Below are 16,028 nucleotides of genomic sequence, written 5' to 3'. Positions count from 1 at the left end.
ATAAAAAGATCAATAATGATGAAAACATTGACAAATGTGTTGGGACATTTGCTATGTTAACAGATTTAATAATCTTTTGTTGTTGTTGTTGTTGTTGGTCATGGGGCTTGAACTCTGGGCCTGGGCTCTGTCCTTCAGCTCCTCAGCTCAAGGTGAATACTCTACCCCTTGAGCCACAGTACCACTTCTGGTTTTCTGGTGGTATTGGAGATAAGACTCTCATGGACTTTCCTACCCGGGCTGGCTTTGAACCGTGATCCTCAAATCTCAGCCTCCTGAGTTGTTAGGATTACAGGTGTGAGCCACCAGAACCCAGCTAGTATTCAAACTTCTATAAACTGACTTTAGAGCCCACTCTGGGTTTCATTGCTGTGTGAATAAGAATAAGAAAAATATAACTTGCTATCATCTTGCCACTCTACCTCTGCTGCTACCAGGATGAATGAGGATCATGAATTCTCAATAAACTATGGTTCCAAGTTATCAATCAATCAACCACAATCATAAAGAAAAATGGAACTGTATATATATAATGTATACACACATATTACATATATATGTATATGTATAGGTTGTGCAAATTATTTTCTTGAACTCTTTTATTGTTCCTTCTTCCCCTTCCCAGTGCATCCTGGGCTACTATGTATGTTGTCTGATGTTCTATTCTGAACTAGAGAGAATGTCTTGACCTTCAAGACTCTTGGCAGGGGCTGGGAAGGTGGCTCAGTGGTAGAGTGCTTGCCTTGCATGCCTGAGGCCCTGGGTTCGATTCCCCAGCACCACATAAGCAAAAAGACAAAAGCCGGAAGTGGCACTATGGCTCAAGTGGTAGAGCGCTAGCCTTGAGCTGAAGAGCTGAGGGACAGTGCCCAGGCCCAGAGTTTGGGCCCCACAACCAGACCCCCCCCAAAAAAACAAAAAACAAAAAACAAAGACTCTTGGCAGAACTTAGTATATGACCTATGCTGAATGGAAGGGCTCTTCAGGAGCCAGGGTGACTCTGCAAAGGTTCAATAGAGACAAAGCAGTGAATAGTCAAGTAAGTAGCAGAGTAAGTGAGTAAGTGACAGAGAGTAGGGGAGAAGTCTCAGTTTGCAGCTGGCTCCTGCAGGTCTCTGGGTCATCCATTCCCCAACGACCTGTGTTGGTAGAAGGAGGTGATGTATGAATGGAGTCTGAACAATGACAGCCTTAGCATAGCAGACAGAGCTTTAGAATCTGTGTGTGTGTGTGTGGCATAAGCAGCTTCTTCTGCCAAGAAGAAAATGGGGGGGAGACAGAACACGTGCTGTGAAGCTGTGGGCAGTGGGACTGGGGTGGTGACCTGTGGGGACACTTGGCCCCACCAGCTGGCACCTCACACAGCCAGAAGAGGTTCACAGCAATAGAACCTTGAGTTTCAATTGTGTACATTTTTAAATTGTAAGATTTTTACTGTATATTGATACATAGTGTGATTCAATAAATTGCTTGTAATTTAAAAAACTATTTAATATTCAAAATAAATATAGTTATATATTTATAAAAAAAAAAAAGAAGAAAATGGCTGCCATGTGAGGAGTAAGGTTAAGAATCTGAGAGGACAGTCCTGGATCAGGGCCCAGACCATCTTCCTCTTGGTCCCAGATCCTATTTGTGACACAATCCTATTTTTACTTGACTTTCATGATCCTACAAAGAAGCACAAGATAATGAACATGGCTGCATCAGCATCATCACCAGGTTAGAATATCAGATTCTATTTCAAGACACTGTGTGTGTGTGTGTGTGTGTGTGTGTGTGTGTGTGTGTGTGTGTGTGTGTGTGTGTGTGTGTGTGTCGTGGGGCATGAACTCTGGGTCTGCGCATTGTCCCTGAGCTGTTCAGCTCAAAATGCTCTACTACTTGAGCCATAGCACCACTTCCGGTTTTCTGAGTGGTTTATTGGAGATGAGAGTTTCATGGACTTGCCTGCTCTGGCTGGCTTTGAACCACAAACCTCAGATCTCAGCTAGGATTACAGGGCTGGGAAGGTGGCTCAGTGGTAGAGTGCTTGCCTTGTATGCAAGAGGCCCTGGGTTTGATTCCTCAGCACCACATAAGCAGAAAAAGTTGGAAGCGGCTCTGTGGCTCAAGTGGTAGAGCACTAGCCTTGAGCTGAGGAGCTGAGGGACAGTTCCCAGGCCCAGAGTTCAGGCCCCACGACTGGCAAAAAAAAAAACAAAAAAAAAAACAAAAAAAAAAATCAGCTAGGATTACAGAGATGAGCCACCAGTGCCCTGCCCAGCTAATTTGAGATATTTAAAGACTTAACTGGACCTCAGGTGGAACATGAAAAGCCCACCTTCCCTTTTCCAGTCTCCACCCCCCACCCCCAGAACTGGGGATTGAACTCAGGACATTTTATGCTTGCTTAGCCTCTTTCACACAAGGCGGGTGTTCTGCCACTTGAACTAGACTTCCACATCCAGCTTTTTGCTAGTTAATTGGAGATAAGTATCTCTGAGATAAGTCTGCCCAGGCTGATTTGAACCTCGATCCTCAGCTTTTAGTCTCTTAAGTAGCTAGGATTACAGGCATAAGCCACGGGTGTCTCACCACCAGACTGTTCTTTATCATGCTTCAGGACTCTGAGTTACAGCCCAGAGGCAATCCTGTCCTGGAAACACACACAGGGAGCCAGAGACATCTCTTTCCCTCTCCCTCTTGGTGCCCCTTGCTGAACTGTGACGTGTAGCTGAGCGGGTGAGTCCTATGGATGGGGTGAGGAGTGAGGGATCAGCCGAGCAGAGCAGGCAGGTGGATGATAAGAAGGTGTCACCATGTTTGAGGAGAATCAGATAACAGGGCTGAGAGACAAAGTGTGGGGAAGGTCCTATTTCCTTCTTCCCTCTTCAGGAGAATTGTATGCTATAGATATGAAGGAATCAGATATGGAGGAATCAGGCCAAGAGGAAGTATACTAGTAAAGCCCCTACCTTGAATACAAACTTTCATCAAGAGGCCTCCATGTCTTGAGTACAAGACTGTCTTAAGAGGCCCTTGTTTGGGTGCAGATTATGTGTACCCTGTGATGTGGAGACAGACACTCCCAGCTACTGTTGATATCCTCCTTCTCTTGTATGGGCTAGGCCTGCCCTGGGGTAAGTGGGGCCCTGTCAGGATGTTCCCAGGGTTCTGAGGAGTAAGTGGGGCTCCCATGGGGAGGGCAGCAGGGCCAGGCCCCATGACTTACAAAGCCTCACCCTTCAGAAGGAAGCTCTGGTTCTTAAGCTAATAAACCAAGAAGACTTGCACGTGGGAAAGTCTAGCCTGGGTTTTATTCTATCTCTATTTTGTAGGACCCAGAGTGAAGGCCCCAGGAGGCAATGTTGAAGCAAGGGTCACATGGGAAGCTTGGTTGGCCCCCACCCAGGGTTAGAGGCTCTAGTCTTTGCTCATCTGCTCTAGGTTCCTCAATCTTTGGCACCAGAATAGAAGATGAGACTCTGTCTCTCAAGACATGTAAAGACATAACTGTGGTTCTCAGATGGGACATGGAACCCTCACCTTCCCCTAGATCCTTTCCAGACTGTTCTTTATCTACTTGAACCCAGGTAAGTGGAGTTCACTCTCTCCTCCCACCATGACCATCTTTACCAGATGGACAGTTTCATGGTCACTGAGCCATCCAATCCCATTCCTCACAAAGCTGTACAGACACAGCGATAGATCCCCTTAGTGGGTACTGGATTTCCCCAGACGGGGTACTATAGACCCTAAAGTGTCCTTCTATGGACAAAAGGAAGATGAGCTACAAAACTGGGTCAGAGGATGGATGTCTATACTGGCAACAAAAAAAAGTTAAGCTCCTTGAACCAGATGCTTAGAACTCTGGTGGATAAAAATGGAGAATGATGTTATGGCCAGCTGGACAGACTGAACAAATTGAGGATGAATGTCACAGAGGCAAGGTTTGGGGGTGTGTGTCCTGAACTTAACTTAAAAAATGCTTCGGGAAATGTGGAGTGGAACAGGAACTTGGAGCATCTGTCAGTTCATGGACTGGAAAATGGACATTCCATACTACCTTGCAGCTGACTTACATCTCTCCTAGGGTAGAGGGAACACAAAGGCTGTCTGCCTTTGGAGATTAAGCTTAGAGGACAATGGCTTCCTTGGGTCAATGGAAGGATGTTCTTCTATCTAGAGGGAAGGACTGTCAGAAAGGTGTTTCATCTGATAATTTTGGCTCAAACCCTAGCTTTTCTACGAACCAGCTGTGTGACTTAGGAGTCTATTTAACCACTCAGAAGCCCAAAATCTTCGATCCCTTAGGTGACAATATGAGCAAACCCACAAGACCCTTAGGAAATCCATTATTCAGAATGTAATAAGCTCCTACAAAGGTGATCTATTTGGTGCTAGGAAAATACTATAACAACTGAATCACAGATCCTCATCTAGACCTTGCTAAACATTCTGTACATTGGGTAGCTGCCTCTCACAGGCCTCGTTTATGCCCTCCAGAGTCGCAGCCCCATGGAACCTGGAGATGGAGCCGGATCCTGCATTGCCTGCTCTCAATCAGACTTCGCTGCTCTCTGGGCCTGGGCCCTTTGTCCTGCTAGGGGTTCCAGGCTTGAAGGCCCTACATTCTTGGCTTTCTGTGCCTGTCTGCCTGCTCTACGTGGTGGCTTTGGTGGGGAATACCCTTCTACTTGGGCTGATTGCAGCTGACAAAGCCCTTCGATCTCCCATGTACCAGTTTCTGGGGCTCCTGGCAGTGGCTGACTTGACTCTGGCCACATCTACCGTGCCCAAAGCTCTGGCTGTGCTGTGGGGTTTGTCCAATGAGATTTCCTTTGGGGCTTGCCTAGCTCAGCTCTTCGTTGCCCACGTGGCTTTCATTGCTGAGTCGTCCGTGCTGCTGGCCATGGCGGTGGACCGCTACGTGGCCATCTGCCAGCCTCTGCGCTATGGGGCCTTGCTGACACAACGCGTGGTAGGAATTGTGGCTGCAGCCGCTGTGATTCGAGGTGCCTGTGTTATGACACCCCCGGTGGTCCTGCTCCAGAGACTGCCTTACTGTGGGCAGAGGGCCTTGCCCCACACCTACTGTGAGCACATGGGCGTGGCTCGCCTGGCATGTGGGGACACACGCCCCAACATCTGGTACGGCCTAGCCACCACGCTGCTCTCCCCAGCCCTGGACCTGGTGCTCATAGGCGCTTCCTATGTCCTCATTCTCCACGCTGTGTGCCGTCTGCCATCCCCTGGTGCCCGCTACAAGGCCCTGGGCACCTGCGGGGCGCACGCCGGTGTCATTGCGCTCTTCTACACACCTGCGCTCTTCTCGTTCCTGGCTCATCGTTTCGGCCGCCACACGGTACCCATCCATATCCACATCTTGTTGGCAAACCTCTACGTGGTGGTCCCCCCAGCCCTCAATCCCGTGGTCTATGGAGTACGGACCCAGCAGATAGCTCAGAGGCTTCGGCACTTGCTTCGGCTCATCTGGGCAGGGGCGGGGAGGAAGGTGGACTCCCAGAGGGTCTCTTCACACAAATGAAGGCACTGTTTTCTCCTGCCAAGGATTGCTCCTGGGTTCATCTGGGTAGAATGCTGACCAAGGCATCTCCATCTTCTACTGCGGGTGGTGCTTATATGGTCACCCCGACTCATTCCTGTCTTGAAGGTAATAGGGCAGAGTGAGTTCTTAACCCTGCCCGCTTCTTTCTGCACAGTCGACTCTGGCTTTCATGCAAAGTCACACAAATTCAGGAAGTTGCACTTGGACTATGACAATCAAGAGGCCCAGGATGCATTCTGGAGGCTAAGATCTTGTCTTTCCCCATCATTCCACCCAGACAGAGCCAGACTGGTAAAGGTAGACCTGTGTGGGGCATTTTGCATGATGTCTGACACTAAGCAGGAACTCCGTGTTTACTCAAAAGGTGAAGACAGGACAGTGTGGGACATGGTATAATGTGAATTAAACAACAACAACAAACCAGCTCTGGAAACTGACTTGGTTTCTGACCTTGGGTGATTTATATGTGGGGCTCTGGATACCTGGGAAGGGATTGGACAGTACTGTGATTGCCCACTGGTGCTGTTTCCCATATGTATTTGATCAGATGCTGAGGCTGCTTCTGCTTTTCTACCTTGTGCCTGCCATTGGCTAGGTGCAGCAGGTTCAAATAGGGAAGATAATTCCACACTACTTGTCATGTTGCCTGCCCTATTCTCTCACTGGTCTGACCCCTCCTCCACAAAGTACTGTAGATTTGCTGACATCCACCTGGACAGTGATTCCAGATGTTTCCCTAATCTGTGCACCTGAGGTTTCCCAACCAGCTTCTCTAGGCTCCTTCTCTGCATCCTGCGATTATAACAAGACCAGGCTACAAGGGTTAGTGGAAGAGTCCATGGTCTCTGGTCCATGGTCATTACCCATCAAAGGGTAATGGATCCCCAAAAGAGTCCTAGGTATATCTTTTTGGAGACTTGTATTCATCTAAGCTCTTGCTAGAAGCAGAAGTGGAAAATCCATGCCTTTCTTTCCCAATACATTTCAGGGAATAGCCACCACACTTCCCCCCAAAAATGAGACAAGTAAGCAGAAGACCTTTATACTAAATGGCCACAGTATCTTAATTCAGGGACACCAGGAGATGTAGGGAAGTAACAGAGTATTGATGGTAGCGTTACAGAGACCAAACAGCACAAAAATGACATGACATACTTTTAATAGGAAATGGATGATACACATGTTCACAGGACATCTGATATTCCTCATGCACTTAGGTAGAAGTGTGACTTCTCACCGCTTGGTACTCAAATGAGATGGCAGAGGAGGAGAGAATAATTTAGGGCAGTCAGAACTAAGAGCACTGGACAGTTAGTGAGCTTTGGTCTAGGCCTCAGGACACAAACTCTTGAGTCCAGAGACATGATAGTTTCCTGTGGCAGACTATAAACTATTGGATGGGGGCTTGGAGAACAAGTAGTGGAGGTTGTGAGCATCTAGATTAGGGTAGTTTGGGAAGCATTTGGGTAACCGGATAGAGTACTGACAGAACAATCCAGTATAGTATTGCTGGGGCAGGTCCCCAGCTATATGCTGTGGCCCTTATCCAAAAACACACAGTTAAGCTTCTGTCCTCTAAGTTACCAGAGCAGGTAAGATTGCATTTCCTTCTCAACTCTTTCTTCCCTTAAAGTCAAAGGAAAACTCCTAATCCCTTTTGACTGGAATCCACCCCAAAGGGTCTCAGGTTTGCTTTAATCTGTTTGCACAGGAGGGCCTGGCAAGCTGGAACAGGGGCCTGGGAATGGCTGAGGATGACCCTGTTTTTGTAGTGATCAAGCGACATCAAGTCAGGTTTGGGGGCACCAGCTTGTCATAATCCTCTTCACTTCTCCAGACCCTCCCCACGTCTCAGGTTCTCAGCAATTTCGGATGTTGAAATCCGTGTCCCCTCCTACAGAGATGATTAAACATTTGCAGTAGAGATAAAAGCCCAGAGGACCCTCAAGGGCTTATTCTACTCTTGAAGCTGGGACAAGATGCAGCCTTCTTCAACTCTTCTGGTCAAGCTACTGTGGCTGCCCTTGGTGCTCCCAGGCCAGCCTCAGGTACAGGCAGAGGGTAGAGGGATTGCTATCAGGTTGGGAAGATGGTTCTGCTGCATTCCTTCTCCATTCTGATCTTGTTCAAGTAATTCCAGGCCCTTGGAGAGAATAATAGTAGAGAGAATAAGAGGAGGAAGGAGGAAAGCATTTTTCTCTGATAGTTCTCTTGACTGCCACAGAGAGAAGAAATTGCTCTGGGCTACACACCTTGCTCATTTAGGAAGCTGTATTTTCTGCCACATTCTTTCCAGGCTAAGAATATTGGAGCTGAGGGTGGCCAGCCCAAGGCATTATACACTATAGAATTTTTACTTCACTTTCCACCCAATTCTAAACTACTGAGGTTTCAGGTGAAAGACATATTCAGAGTAATTTATGGATGCCAGGGCCAGAGAAGCTATAGAAGTCGGAAAAGGGAATTTCTCAGAGAAGTACAGAGGCCATGTAATGAATTCCTGACATTTTTTTGTTGGTGTTGTTGTTGTTGGTCGTGGGGCCTGAACTCTGGGCCTGGGCACTGTCCCTCAGCTCTTTAGCTCAAGGCTAGCGCTCTACCATTTGAGCCATAACACCACTTCTGGCTTTTTCTGCTTACGTGATGCTGAGGAATCAAACCCAGGGCCTCATGCATGCAAGGCAAGCGCTCTACCACTGAGCTACCTTCCCAGCCCCCCCTGACAATTTTATATGGACTTCCATATACTTCCATTCTATACTTCCAAAATGGGAGTATAGAATAGACTTAGAATATTGTAATTAATAGGTGACTTTAATCATAGGCAAACAGCCACAATTCCAAGTACTTTATGAATTTATGAATATTTTTCTTCCCTCCCTCCCTCTTTTCCTCCTTCCTTCCTTCCTTCCTTCTCCCTCTTCTTTTCTTTTTTCTTCTCTTTCTCCCTCTTTCCCTTACCTCCTCTTTCTTTCTCAAAGTAAAACAATAAGGCCATGATTTCCACCAGTATTTATCTGAAAACACAGGGCACAGAAAGATGAATTTGTGCAATGTCTGGAAACAAAACTAGGTTGCTTGCTGGTGGCTCATACCTGTAATACTACTTCAGGAATCCGAGATCCGAGGACCACATTTTAAAGCCAGCCCAGGCAGAAAAGTCAACAAGACTTTTTTTTTTTTTTTAACGGTCCTGGGGCTTGAACTCTGGGCCTGGGTGTTGTCCCTCAGGTCTTCAGCTCAGGGCTAGAACTCTACCACTTGAGCCACAGTACCACTTCCGGTTTTCTGAGTGGTTTATTGGAGATAAGAGTGTCACAGTCTTTCCTGCCTGGGCTGGCTTTGAACCATGATACTTAGATCTCAGCCTCTTGAGTAGCTAGGATTACAGGTGTGAGCCACAGATGCCCAGCTCAACAAGACTTTTATCTCCAGTTAAAACTAGCAAAATGCTGGAAGTAGTGATATAGCTCAGGTATCAGCCTTGAGTAGAAAAGCTAAGGAACAATACCCAAGCCCTGAGTACAAACCACAGTATCAGCATCCCCCCCCCAAAAAAATAACAAATTATGGATTTCAACTCACCTTATGCCATGTTATTTTATGGATGTTAAGTATTAATTTCGAGTATGACATGTCATTATGCTGTCACAGTTCCTTGGCCTTCTGATTAGGAACTCTGTCTACCTATTTCCTTCAGGTTCAGATGGATTTGTAGCAATCTGCTCAATTCTGAGAGTGAGGACATCCTAGAGAAGTAAAGGCATGTCCCCAAATGCTTGTAAGCAGGCTAGCTTTGCTTTCTTCCGCAGAACCTGAAGGAAAAGTTGGCTTTCACTATGTGAACTACAACTAGATCAATGCATGAAGTTAGGTGAGGGTAGCCCAGCCAATAGGAGCCAGAGAGACAGAAGCTTCCATTCTGGGAAATTCCAAGGAAAGTAACTCAAACCCTTAACATAGGGAAAAGTAGCTCAAGCTCCTGTGAAATAAAAGAACTCTTCTCTCATACTCCAGAGCAGGGTCAGCCTCTTCTTCTGCCTCATGTTTGCAAATAGCATGTTGTGGTCCATCAGGTATCTTTATATCTTAGTGTACCTATGGTCATGTTTTTGCAGCTGGTGAGAAGTATCTCAAACTTGGTGGATGAGAGTGGCACATGCCACTGTGTGGTCTTCCTGCCCAACAATTCCACCCTACTGCAGCAGCTGGAGCAGCTGCAAAGTGCAGTGCAGAAGCTTGCAGGCAAGTATGAGCAACTGATGTCCAGGGTAAGTGTTGGAGCTGTGGGCTGGTCTGGGGATGGGGCCAGGTATTAGCTTAGCACAACTCTGATCAGATCTAGCATGGAAACAAATCCCGTTAGTAGAGCAGAAGCTAAAAGAAGCACTTCCTTTATCTTTGAGATGAATCCTTAGGATGGGGTGGTGGGGTGAAATTAGGTACTACTTTTGGGATCCCCAATGGTAGTAGCAGTAAAAAAAGAATTATGACCGCTAGGGATGCTTTGTACAGTTAAGGGTATGAATCCAATGGGAGATTAAAAGATGTGGGGGGGATTTAGGCATAAATATAAATTAATCAAAGACTGGAAAGTGATAATTGAAGGAAAGGTGACTGGAATGAGTCTGAATTGAAGAGCTAAAATCAGTGTGTTACAACAGCAATACTCACTAGACACTACATTGGAAAGGAACCTTACAACTTGGGGGGGGGAGGAAGCTGGGGGAAAGAGAGAGAAAACAAGGGAGGGGGTGACACTGTTTGAAAAAATATACTCATTACCTTGCTGTAACTATAACCCCTCTGTACAGAATCTTTACAATAAAATAAAACTTAGAAAAACCCAGTGCATTAGCCGGCACCAGTGTCTCACGCCTGTAATCCTAGCTACTCAGGAGGCTGAGATCTGAAGATCACGGTTTGAAGCCAACAGGGGCAGAAAAGTCCCTGTGATCTTATCTCCAATGAACCATTAAATAACCACGAGTGGCACTGTGGCTCAAGTGGTGGGGTGCTAGCTAGCCTCGAGCACAAAGAGGCTCAGGGACAGTGCCCGGGCTCTGAGTTTAAGCCCCACAACTGACAAAAAAAAAAAATCAGTGCATTGAGTGGAAGGGTGGGTGGGTATATCTCCACTTGTTGAGCTGCCTGAAGAAATTTGATGGCTTGTAGTCACTTATTCTCCCAGTCTAGAGAAAAAGAGAGCTCCAACTAGACAAGGGGAAAGAAGCTATAAAGATCTGTAAAGAGATGGTATGAGTGTTAGATTTAAGAAAGATGAAATGATGGATATAAGAGTGCTTTGTAACCTGTGTGGTCTTGGGAGGGTATGAATGGATGGAAAGAGCCACGAGACTTTGTGGTGGAGGACTGTCTGTCCATCCCCCCACTCCCAGGCCAATGACTATGCACGTGCCATTGAAGAACAAGACAACCAGGTCCTGGAAATGAACCACATCCCGGAGTTCAGAAATCCTAGCACGGTTGCTTCTCACGACGAGAGCCCAGCCTTCAACCTGCTACGTGTGGAGCTGGAAGGAGTACAGCGTTTGGCAAGCCAGCTTAACATCAAGGGAGGAGTTAGCGGGGCTGCAGATCTTCTCCACCAACTCCAAGGAAAGGTACACGGATAGATGAAAGAACTCTCTGTCTTCTGTCCTAGCCAACCTCATGTAATTGATACACTCCCAAATCACTTCTTCAGGTAGAAGACGATCCTGAACGAAGAAATCAAACACCAGAGATCAGTTCTGGAGAACATTCTAGCACCTTCATCTCACCCATAGCTCTTTTTCCTTAGGTGACAAATGCCAGTCTCACCCTGAAGGTCCTGGCTGACACTGAGCAGCGTAGCTTCAATGCTCTCCAGCAGGAAGTCGATGTCCTGGAGGGCCAGCTAAGCCAGTGTGAGAGGGAAAAGGAGCAGGACCAGGCCTCCAGAGACTCTGGCCTTCCCCTAGCACCAGGTGAAGTTACAGACTGTATTTCCCCACTACCTGGGTGGGTGCAGAATGGGCCATAGCCTCCTGAGAGGGCAGTAAGGGTCTTGGGTGGGGGAAGGGGGAAGAGATTCATCTTGAATTTCTTTAGCTTGTGTGTCACTAAGAAATACACACCCCAGCTGTCATAGTCTCACATATAGATGTAGGAACATTTCATACACATGGACACTAATCTCTGTGCATGCACCTTGTTTGTATATTGTTGTATGTGCTCACGTGCATGGACATCTCTCTAACATACCTTATTGGACTTCATACTCTGCTCTCTGTGACTTGTATGCTTCGCAACATGCTCAGACCTTGCCTGTTCTCCCCTGAAGGTTCTTGTGCCCATGGAGGACTCCAGAAAGTTAGCAGACCCTTTGTGTTGAACCTCAATTGGAGGGGCATTTCCTACAAGGCAGGTGCCTGGGGCCGAGACTCGGCGCCCAAACCAGCCTCTTCTCTTTACTGGGTAGCCCCTCTGCGTGCAGATGGCAGGTGAGTCCCAGATGTCTTTTTTTTCTATATCCAGATTCATTCTACATGTGCCCTCCCTTAGCCCAGCCATTTTCTTTGTAGCACCAACCCAGGTTCCTCTCCCCATTTTATGCATGTTCCCAAGGCCAATCTAACCTGTACCTAATAGGTCTCTTCCTAACATTCTTCTAATGGGATCCGCATGGCCTAGATGCCCCTGAGTTCCTCCAAAATCTAATGCTTGAAAAATTTAATTATTATGAGCAAGGTCATGGTTCTGTTTCTAGTTTAATCCTATCTCAAGGACAAACTTCTCCACGGAATTGCCTAACTTCCTACTGAGAAGATGTTTAGAGAATGATCCTAGCTCAGTTTGAGACTTGGAGTTCAGTTGATTTAAGTTTGAGTCTCACTTAAGTCGAGAGAAAAGGACCTGTTCTTAGTCATCTGTGAGGTGAGGATGATTAAATCTATGAGAAGATTGCACAACATACATAGAAAAGCATAGATGAACATAGCAAGTGCTGACAAATATTTATTGGCTAAAAGAATGGCTGAATGATTCAGTGGGTAGACAGGTAGCCCTTCAATTCCAACCTGGCTAGGAAAGTCAGTGTACTTTATACAGTGTTTCCATGATAGTATGGGATGGACCCAACTAAGCAGAAGGTCACGGGAAGAAGGGATGAAGATGGGTAGAACCAGACACTCAGATTCTGAAATGAAGCTCATCTCAAAAAGGTTAATATGGTTACAATGCACCTCAGTTCCTGTGAGCACTCTATAGAATATGAAACACTTCAGTATACTCTTGCACTTTGAATTCTCTCTAAGTTGTAGTTATTAATTTAAGACAACACAGTATTAAGAAAAGAAAGTATTGTAGGGTTCTGTTGGCTCATGCCTGTATTGCTTAGCAACTTGGGAGGCTGAGCTCTGAGGATTGTGGTTTGAAGCCACACTCTGGGCTGGAAAGTCTGTGAGACTCATCTCTAATAAACTACTAAAAAGCAAAGCAAAACAAAACAATGACAAAAAACCCCCAAAGCTGAAAATGGAGCTGTGGTTCAAGTGGCAGAGCACTAGCCTTGAGCAAAAAAGCTCAAGGATAGTGCCCAGGCCCTGAGTTCAAGCTTCAGGACGAAAGAAAGAAAGAAAGAAAGAAAGGAAGAAAGAAAGAAAGAAGGAAGGAAGAATGAAAGAGAAAGAAAGACAGAAAGAGAGAAAGACAGAAAGTAAGGAAGGAAGAAAGGAAGGAAGAAAGGAAGGAAGGAAAAAAAGAATACTTATAATTTAGTGAACTTAGGTCATTTCCAGAGTGACTGAGTGGACCTTGACCTTGAATTCAATTCCAAAATTGTGTCCTACTATGGGACACCTCCATGTTAAGGCAGGTGGAAGACAATAGAGTCTAAAATGGGAAAAGTGTCCATAAAGAAGAAAATATACTAGCTACTATTGTTGAGTGCTTGCTTTGGGATGATATACTGTACCAAATGGTTTCTCTGCATTATCTTGTTCATTCCTAACAATCAATGAAATATATTCTTTTATTATTCTTTTTGTGTGTGTCTCATAGATATATTTGCCTGGGATGGCTTTGAACTAAGATACTTAAATCTCAGCCTCTTGAGTAATTAGAACTACAGGCCTGAGCCACTGATGCCTGGATCTTTTGTTATTCCCTTTACAGATTCATCTAACAATCTTGTGACCTTGAGCTGAGTACTTAACCTCTCTGAGATCTAGTCCATAGTCTACAAGCTAAAATCTTTATTACGTTTTTTTAAATTGTGATTCAATGACAGAATTATTTACAAGGCTCAACAGACAATGCAGTTGTTGGTATTTTTTACTGCAACTGTTATTATTTATTTATTTATTTTTAATTGTGGAAATACTGTACAGAGGGGCTACAATTACATGAGCAAGATAATGAGTACATTTCTTATCAAGCATTGTAGCCTCCTCCTTTGTTTCCCCTTCTCATCCCATCCTCTCCCCTGCCCCCCACCCAACCCTCCTCCTGTTATTATTTATTATTTACATTATTTTGGGTATTTTCTAGTGATGAGGGTACTGGGATTTGAACTCAGTCTCATGTTTACTAGGCAAGCATTCTACCAACTGAACAGTGCCACTGTCCTTGCTAATATCATTTTCAACAACACTTTATTTTCTTGTGGTATCTAGTGGTAAAAAAGCAGTTAGATTTAAACTGAATTTTGTCAGATTCTAAAGTCCTTTTTTTTTAATTTTAATTTTTTTATTATGAAAAATACTGTACAGAGGGGTTACAATTACATGGGCAAGATAATGAGTACATTTCTTATCAAGCATTGCAGCCTCTTCCTTTGTTTCCCCTTCCCATCCCTTCCCATCCTCCCCCGCCCCCCCCCAGCTAATCCTCCCTACCACCCCCCCCACCAAAGTTGTAAAGTTCGTTCTCGACATAACGACTTGTACTTCTCATTGTTGCAATGGGTAAAGTCCTTGTTCTTATCGGACATATTCAACTGCTCATTTGTATAGCACTTCAGTTACCCTGGTTTGTGCTGTCATTTAATGATTCCAATGCACGTGTTGGCTTAGGTACTTCGACTTCTATCGGCTGTACAAATTCTACGATGACCTGATGCTCCTGAAGAACTACGAGCAGTGGAAGATGGGTTATGGCGACGGCAGTGGCAATACGGTGTACAATAACTTCATGTATTTTAACTACTATGGCACCAATGACATGGCCAAAGTGGATCTGTCCTCCAACACCCTGGTGCTGAGGCGCCCATTGCCTGGTGCCACCTACAATAACCGCTTCTCCTATGCTAATGTGCCCTGGACGGGCTTAAATTTTGCTGGTGATGAGGAAGGGCTATGGGTGATCTATGCCACTGAGCACAGCAAAGGCAACCTTGTAATAAGTCGTCTCAATGCCAGCACCCTCGAAGTAGAGAAAACATGGCACACCAGCCAGTATAAGCCAGGCTTGTCAGGGACCTTCATGGCCTGTGGGGTGCTGTATGCCTTACGCTCACTGAGCACTCGCCAGGAGGAGATCTTCTATGCATTTGACACCACCACAGGGCAGGAGCACACTCTCAGCATCCTGTTGGACAAGATGTTGGAAACTCTGCATGGCATCAATTACTGCCCCTGGGACCACAAGCTCTATGTCTACAACGATGGCTTCCTAGTAACTTATGACCTCATCTTCCTGACTACGAAGTACCAGCTGCCCATAAGAGCATCAGCCAAAAGGCTGTCTGGGGCTCATGCTCCACAAAAATCTATCAGACCCAATAGGCCCTTCAGGCCCTGAGATTCCAGGGCTGGGACAGGGCCTTGACAGAAGTGTGTCCTTTCCCTCATTTCTATGAGGATCACTCCTGTAAATGGCCATGAACCTTAATGATTGTGAGACACTGATTCTCTTTAGTTAGCTTCTTAGGTCATTACTATCTCAACTCTCATATTAAGGTTCTCTTTAATAATCACCTGGGGGGCTGGGAAGGTGGCTCAGTGGTAGAGTGCTTGTCTTGCATGCATTAGGCCCTAGGTTCGAATCCTCAGCACCACATAAGCAGAAAAAGCTGGAAGTGGCGCTGTGGCTCAGGTGGTAGAGCGCTAGCCTTGAGCTGAAGAGCTGAGGGATAGCATCCAGGTCCAGAGTTCAGGCCCCACAACCGACAAAAAAAAATTCACCTGGGAGGATTTGATTGAGAAATACAAGGTTATGCACCCCCAGCCCAGGGGGTAGGAGAAGAAATTATCCAACACCAAAATGACAAAGTAAGCTAGGGAAATGTTCCCCTTTCTTTTGGACATTTTTGGCAACTCATATTTCTCTCCTTTAAAGCTGTCAACATGTTTTCTAGGATTCTAGGGTCATGTCCATAAAAATTCTGTGTCAAGTTGAGAGCATTGCATCTGATCTGTGAGCACTGATCACTAGCATGGGGCATGGATGATTCCTCTTCACTCCTCACTTTCTTATGGAGTTCCTGGAGATCATC

At 45.8% G+C, this 16,028-nt stretch overlaps 2 protein-coding genes across 2 annotated transcripts; both read left to right on the top strand.

The window, feature by feature from the left end:
• Window positions 1-4,477: 4,477 nt before the first annotated feature.
• LOC138836594 (olfactory receptor 52D1-like) lies at window positions 4,478-5,530 on the top strand. Its single transcript, XM_070035369.1, has one exon. It carries the CDS (start codon window positions 4,478-4,480, stop codon window positions 5,528-5,530), a length of 1,053 nt encoding a protein of 350 aa, XP_069891470.1.
• Window positions 5,531-7,530: 2,000 nt separating this feature from the next.
• Window positions 7,531-15,334, top strand: LOC138836593 (olfactomedin-4-like). The gene is made up of 6 exons (XM_070035368.1): window positions 7,531-7,599; window positions 9,670-9,822; window positions 10,951-11,175; window positions 11,355-11,520; window positions 11,877-12,036; window positions 14,608-15,334. The coding sequence occupies exons 1-6, from the start codon at window positions 7,531-7,533 to the stop codon at window positions 15,332-15,334; spliced, it is 1,500 nt and encodes a 499-aa protein (XP_069891469.1).
• Window positions 15,335-16,028: the final 694 nt, after the last annotated feature.

The sequence above is a fragment of the Dipodomys merriami genome, unplaced genomic scaffold (assembly GCF_024711535.1).
Source record: "Dipodomys merriami isolate MVZ:Mamm:240054 unplaced genomic scaffold, mDipMer1.0.p SCAF_25, whole genome shotgun sequence".
Classification (NCBI taxonomy): Eukaryota; Metazoa; Chordata; class Mammalia; order Rodentia; family Heteromyidae; genus Dipodomys; species Dipodomys merriami.
Note: the sequence above shows the minus strand (reverse complement) of the source record. Positions and strands in the feature narration are given on the sequence as shown.

Coding starts and splice junctions, on each gene's coding strand:
- LOC138836593 (XM_070035368.1), top strand. CDS start 7,531: ATGCAGCCTTCTTCAACTCTTCTGGTCAAGCTACTGTGGCTGCCCTTG. Junction 9,823..10,950: donor ATGAGCAACTGATGTCCAGG/GTAAGTGTTGGA, acceptor CCCCACTCCCAG/GCCAATGACTATGCACGTGC. Junction 11,176..11,354: donor TCCACCAACTCCAAGGAAAG/GTACACGGATAG, acceptor CTTTTTCCTTAG/GTGACAAATGCCAGTCTCAC.
- LOC138836594 (XM_070035369.1), top strand. CDS start 4,478: ATGCCCTCCAGAGTCGCAGCCCCATGGAACCTGGAGATGGAGCCGGAT.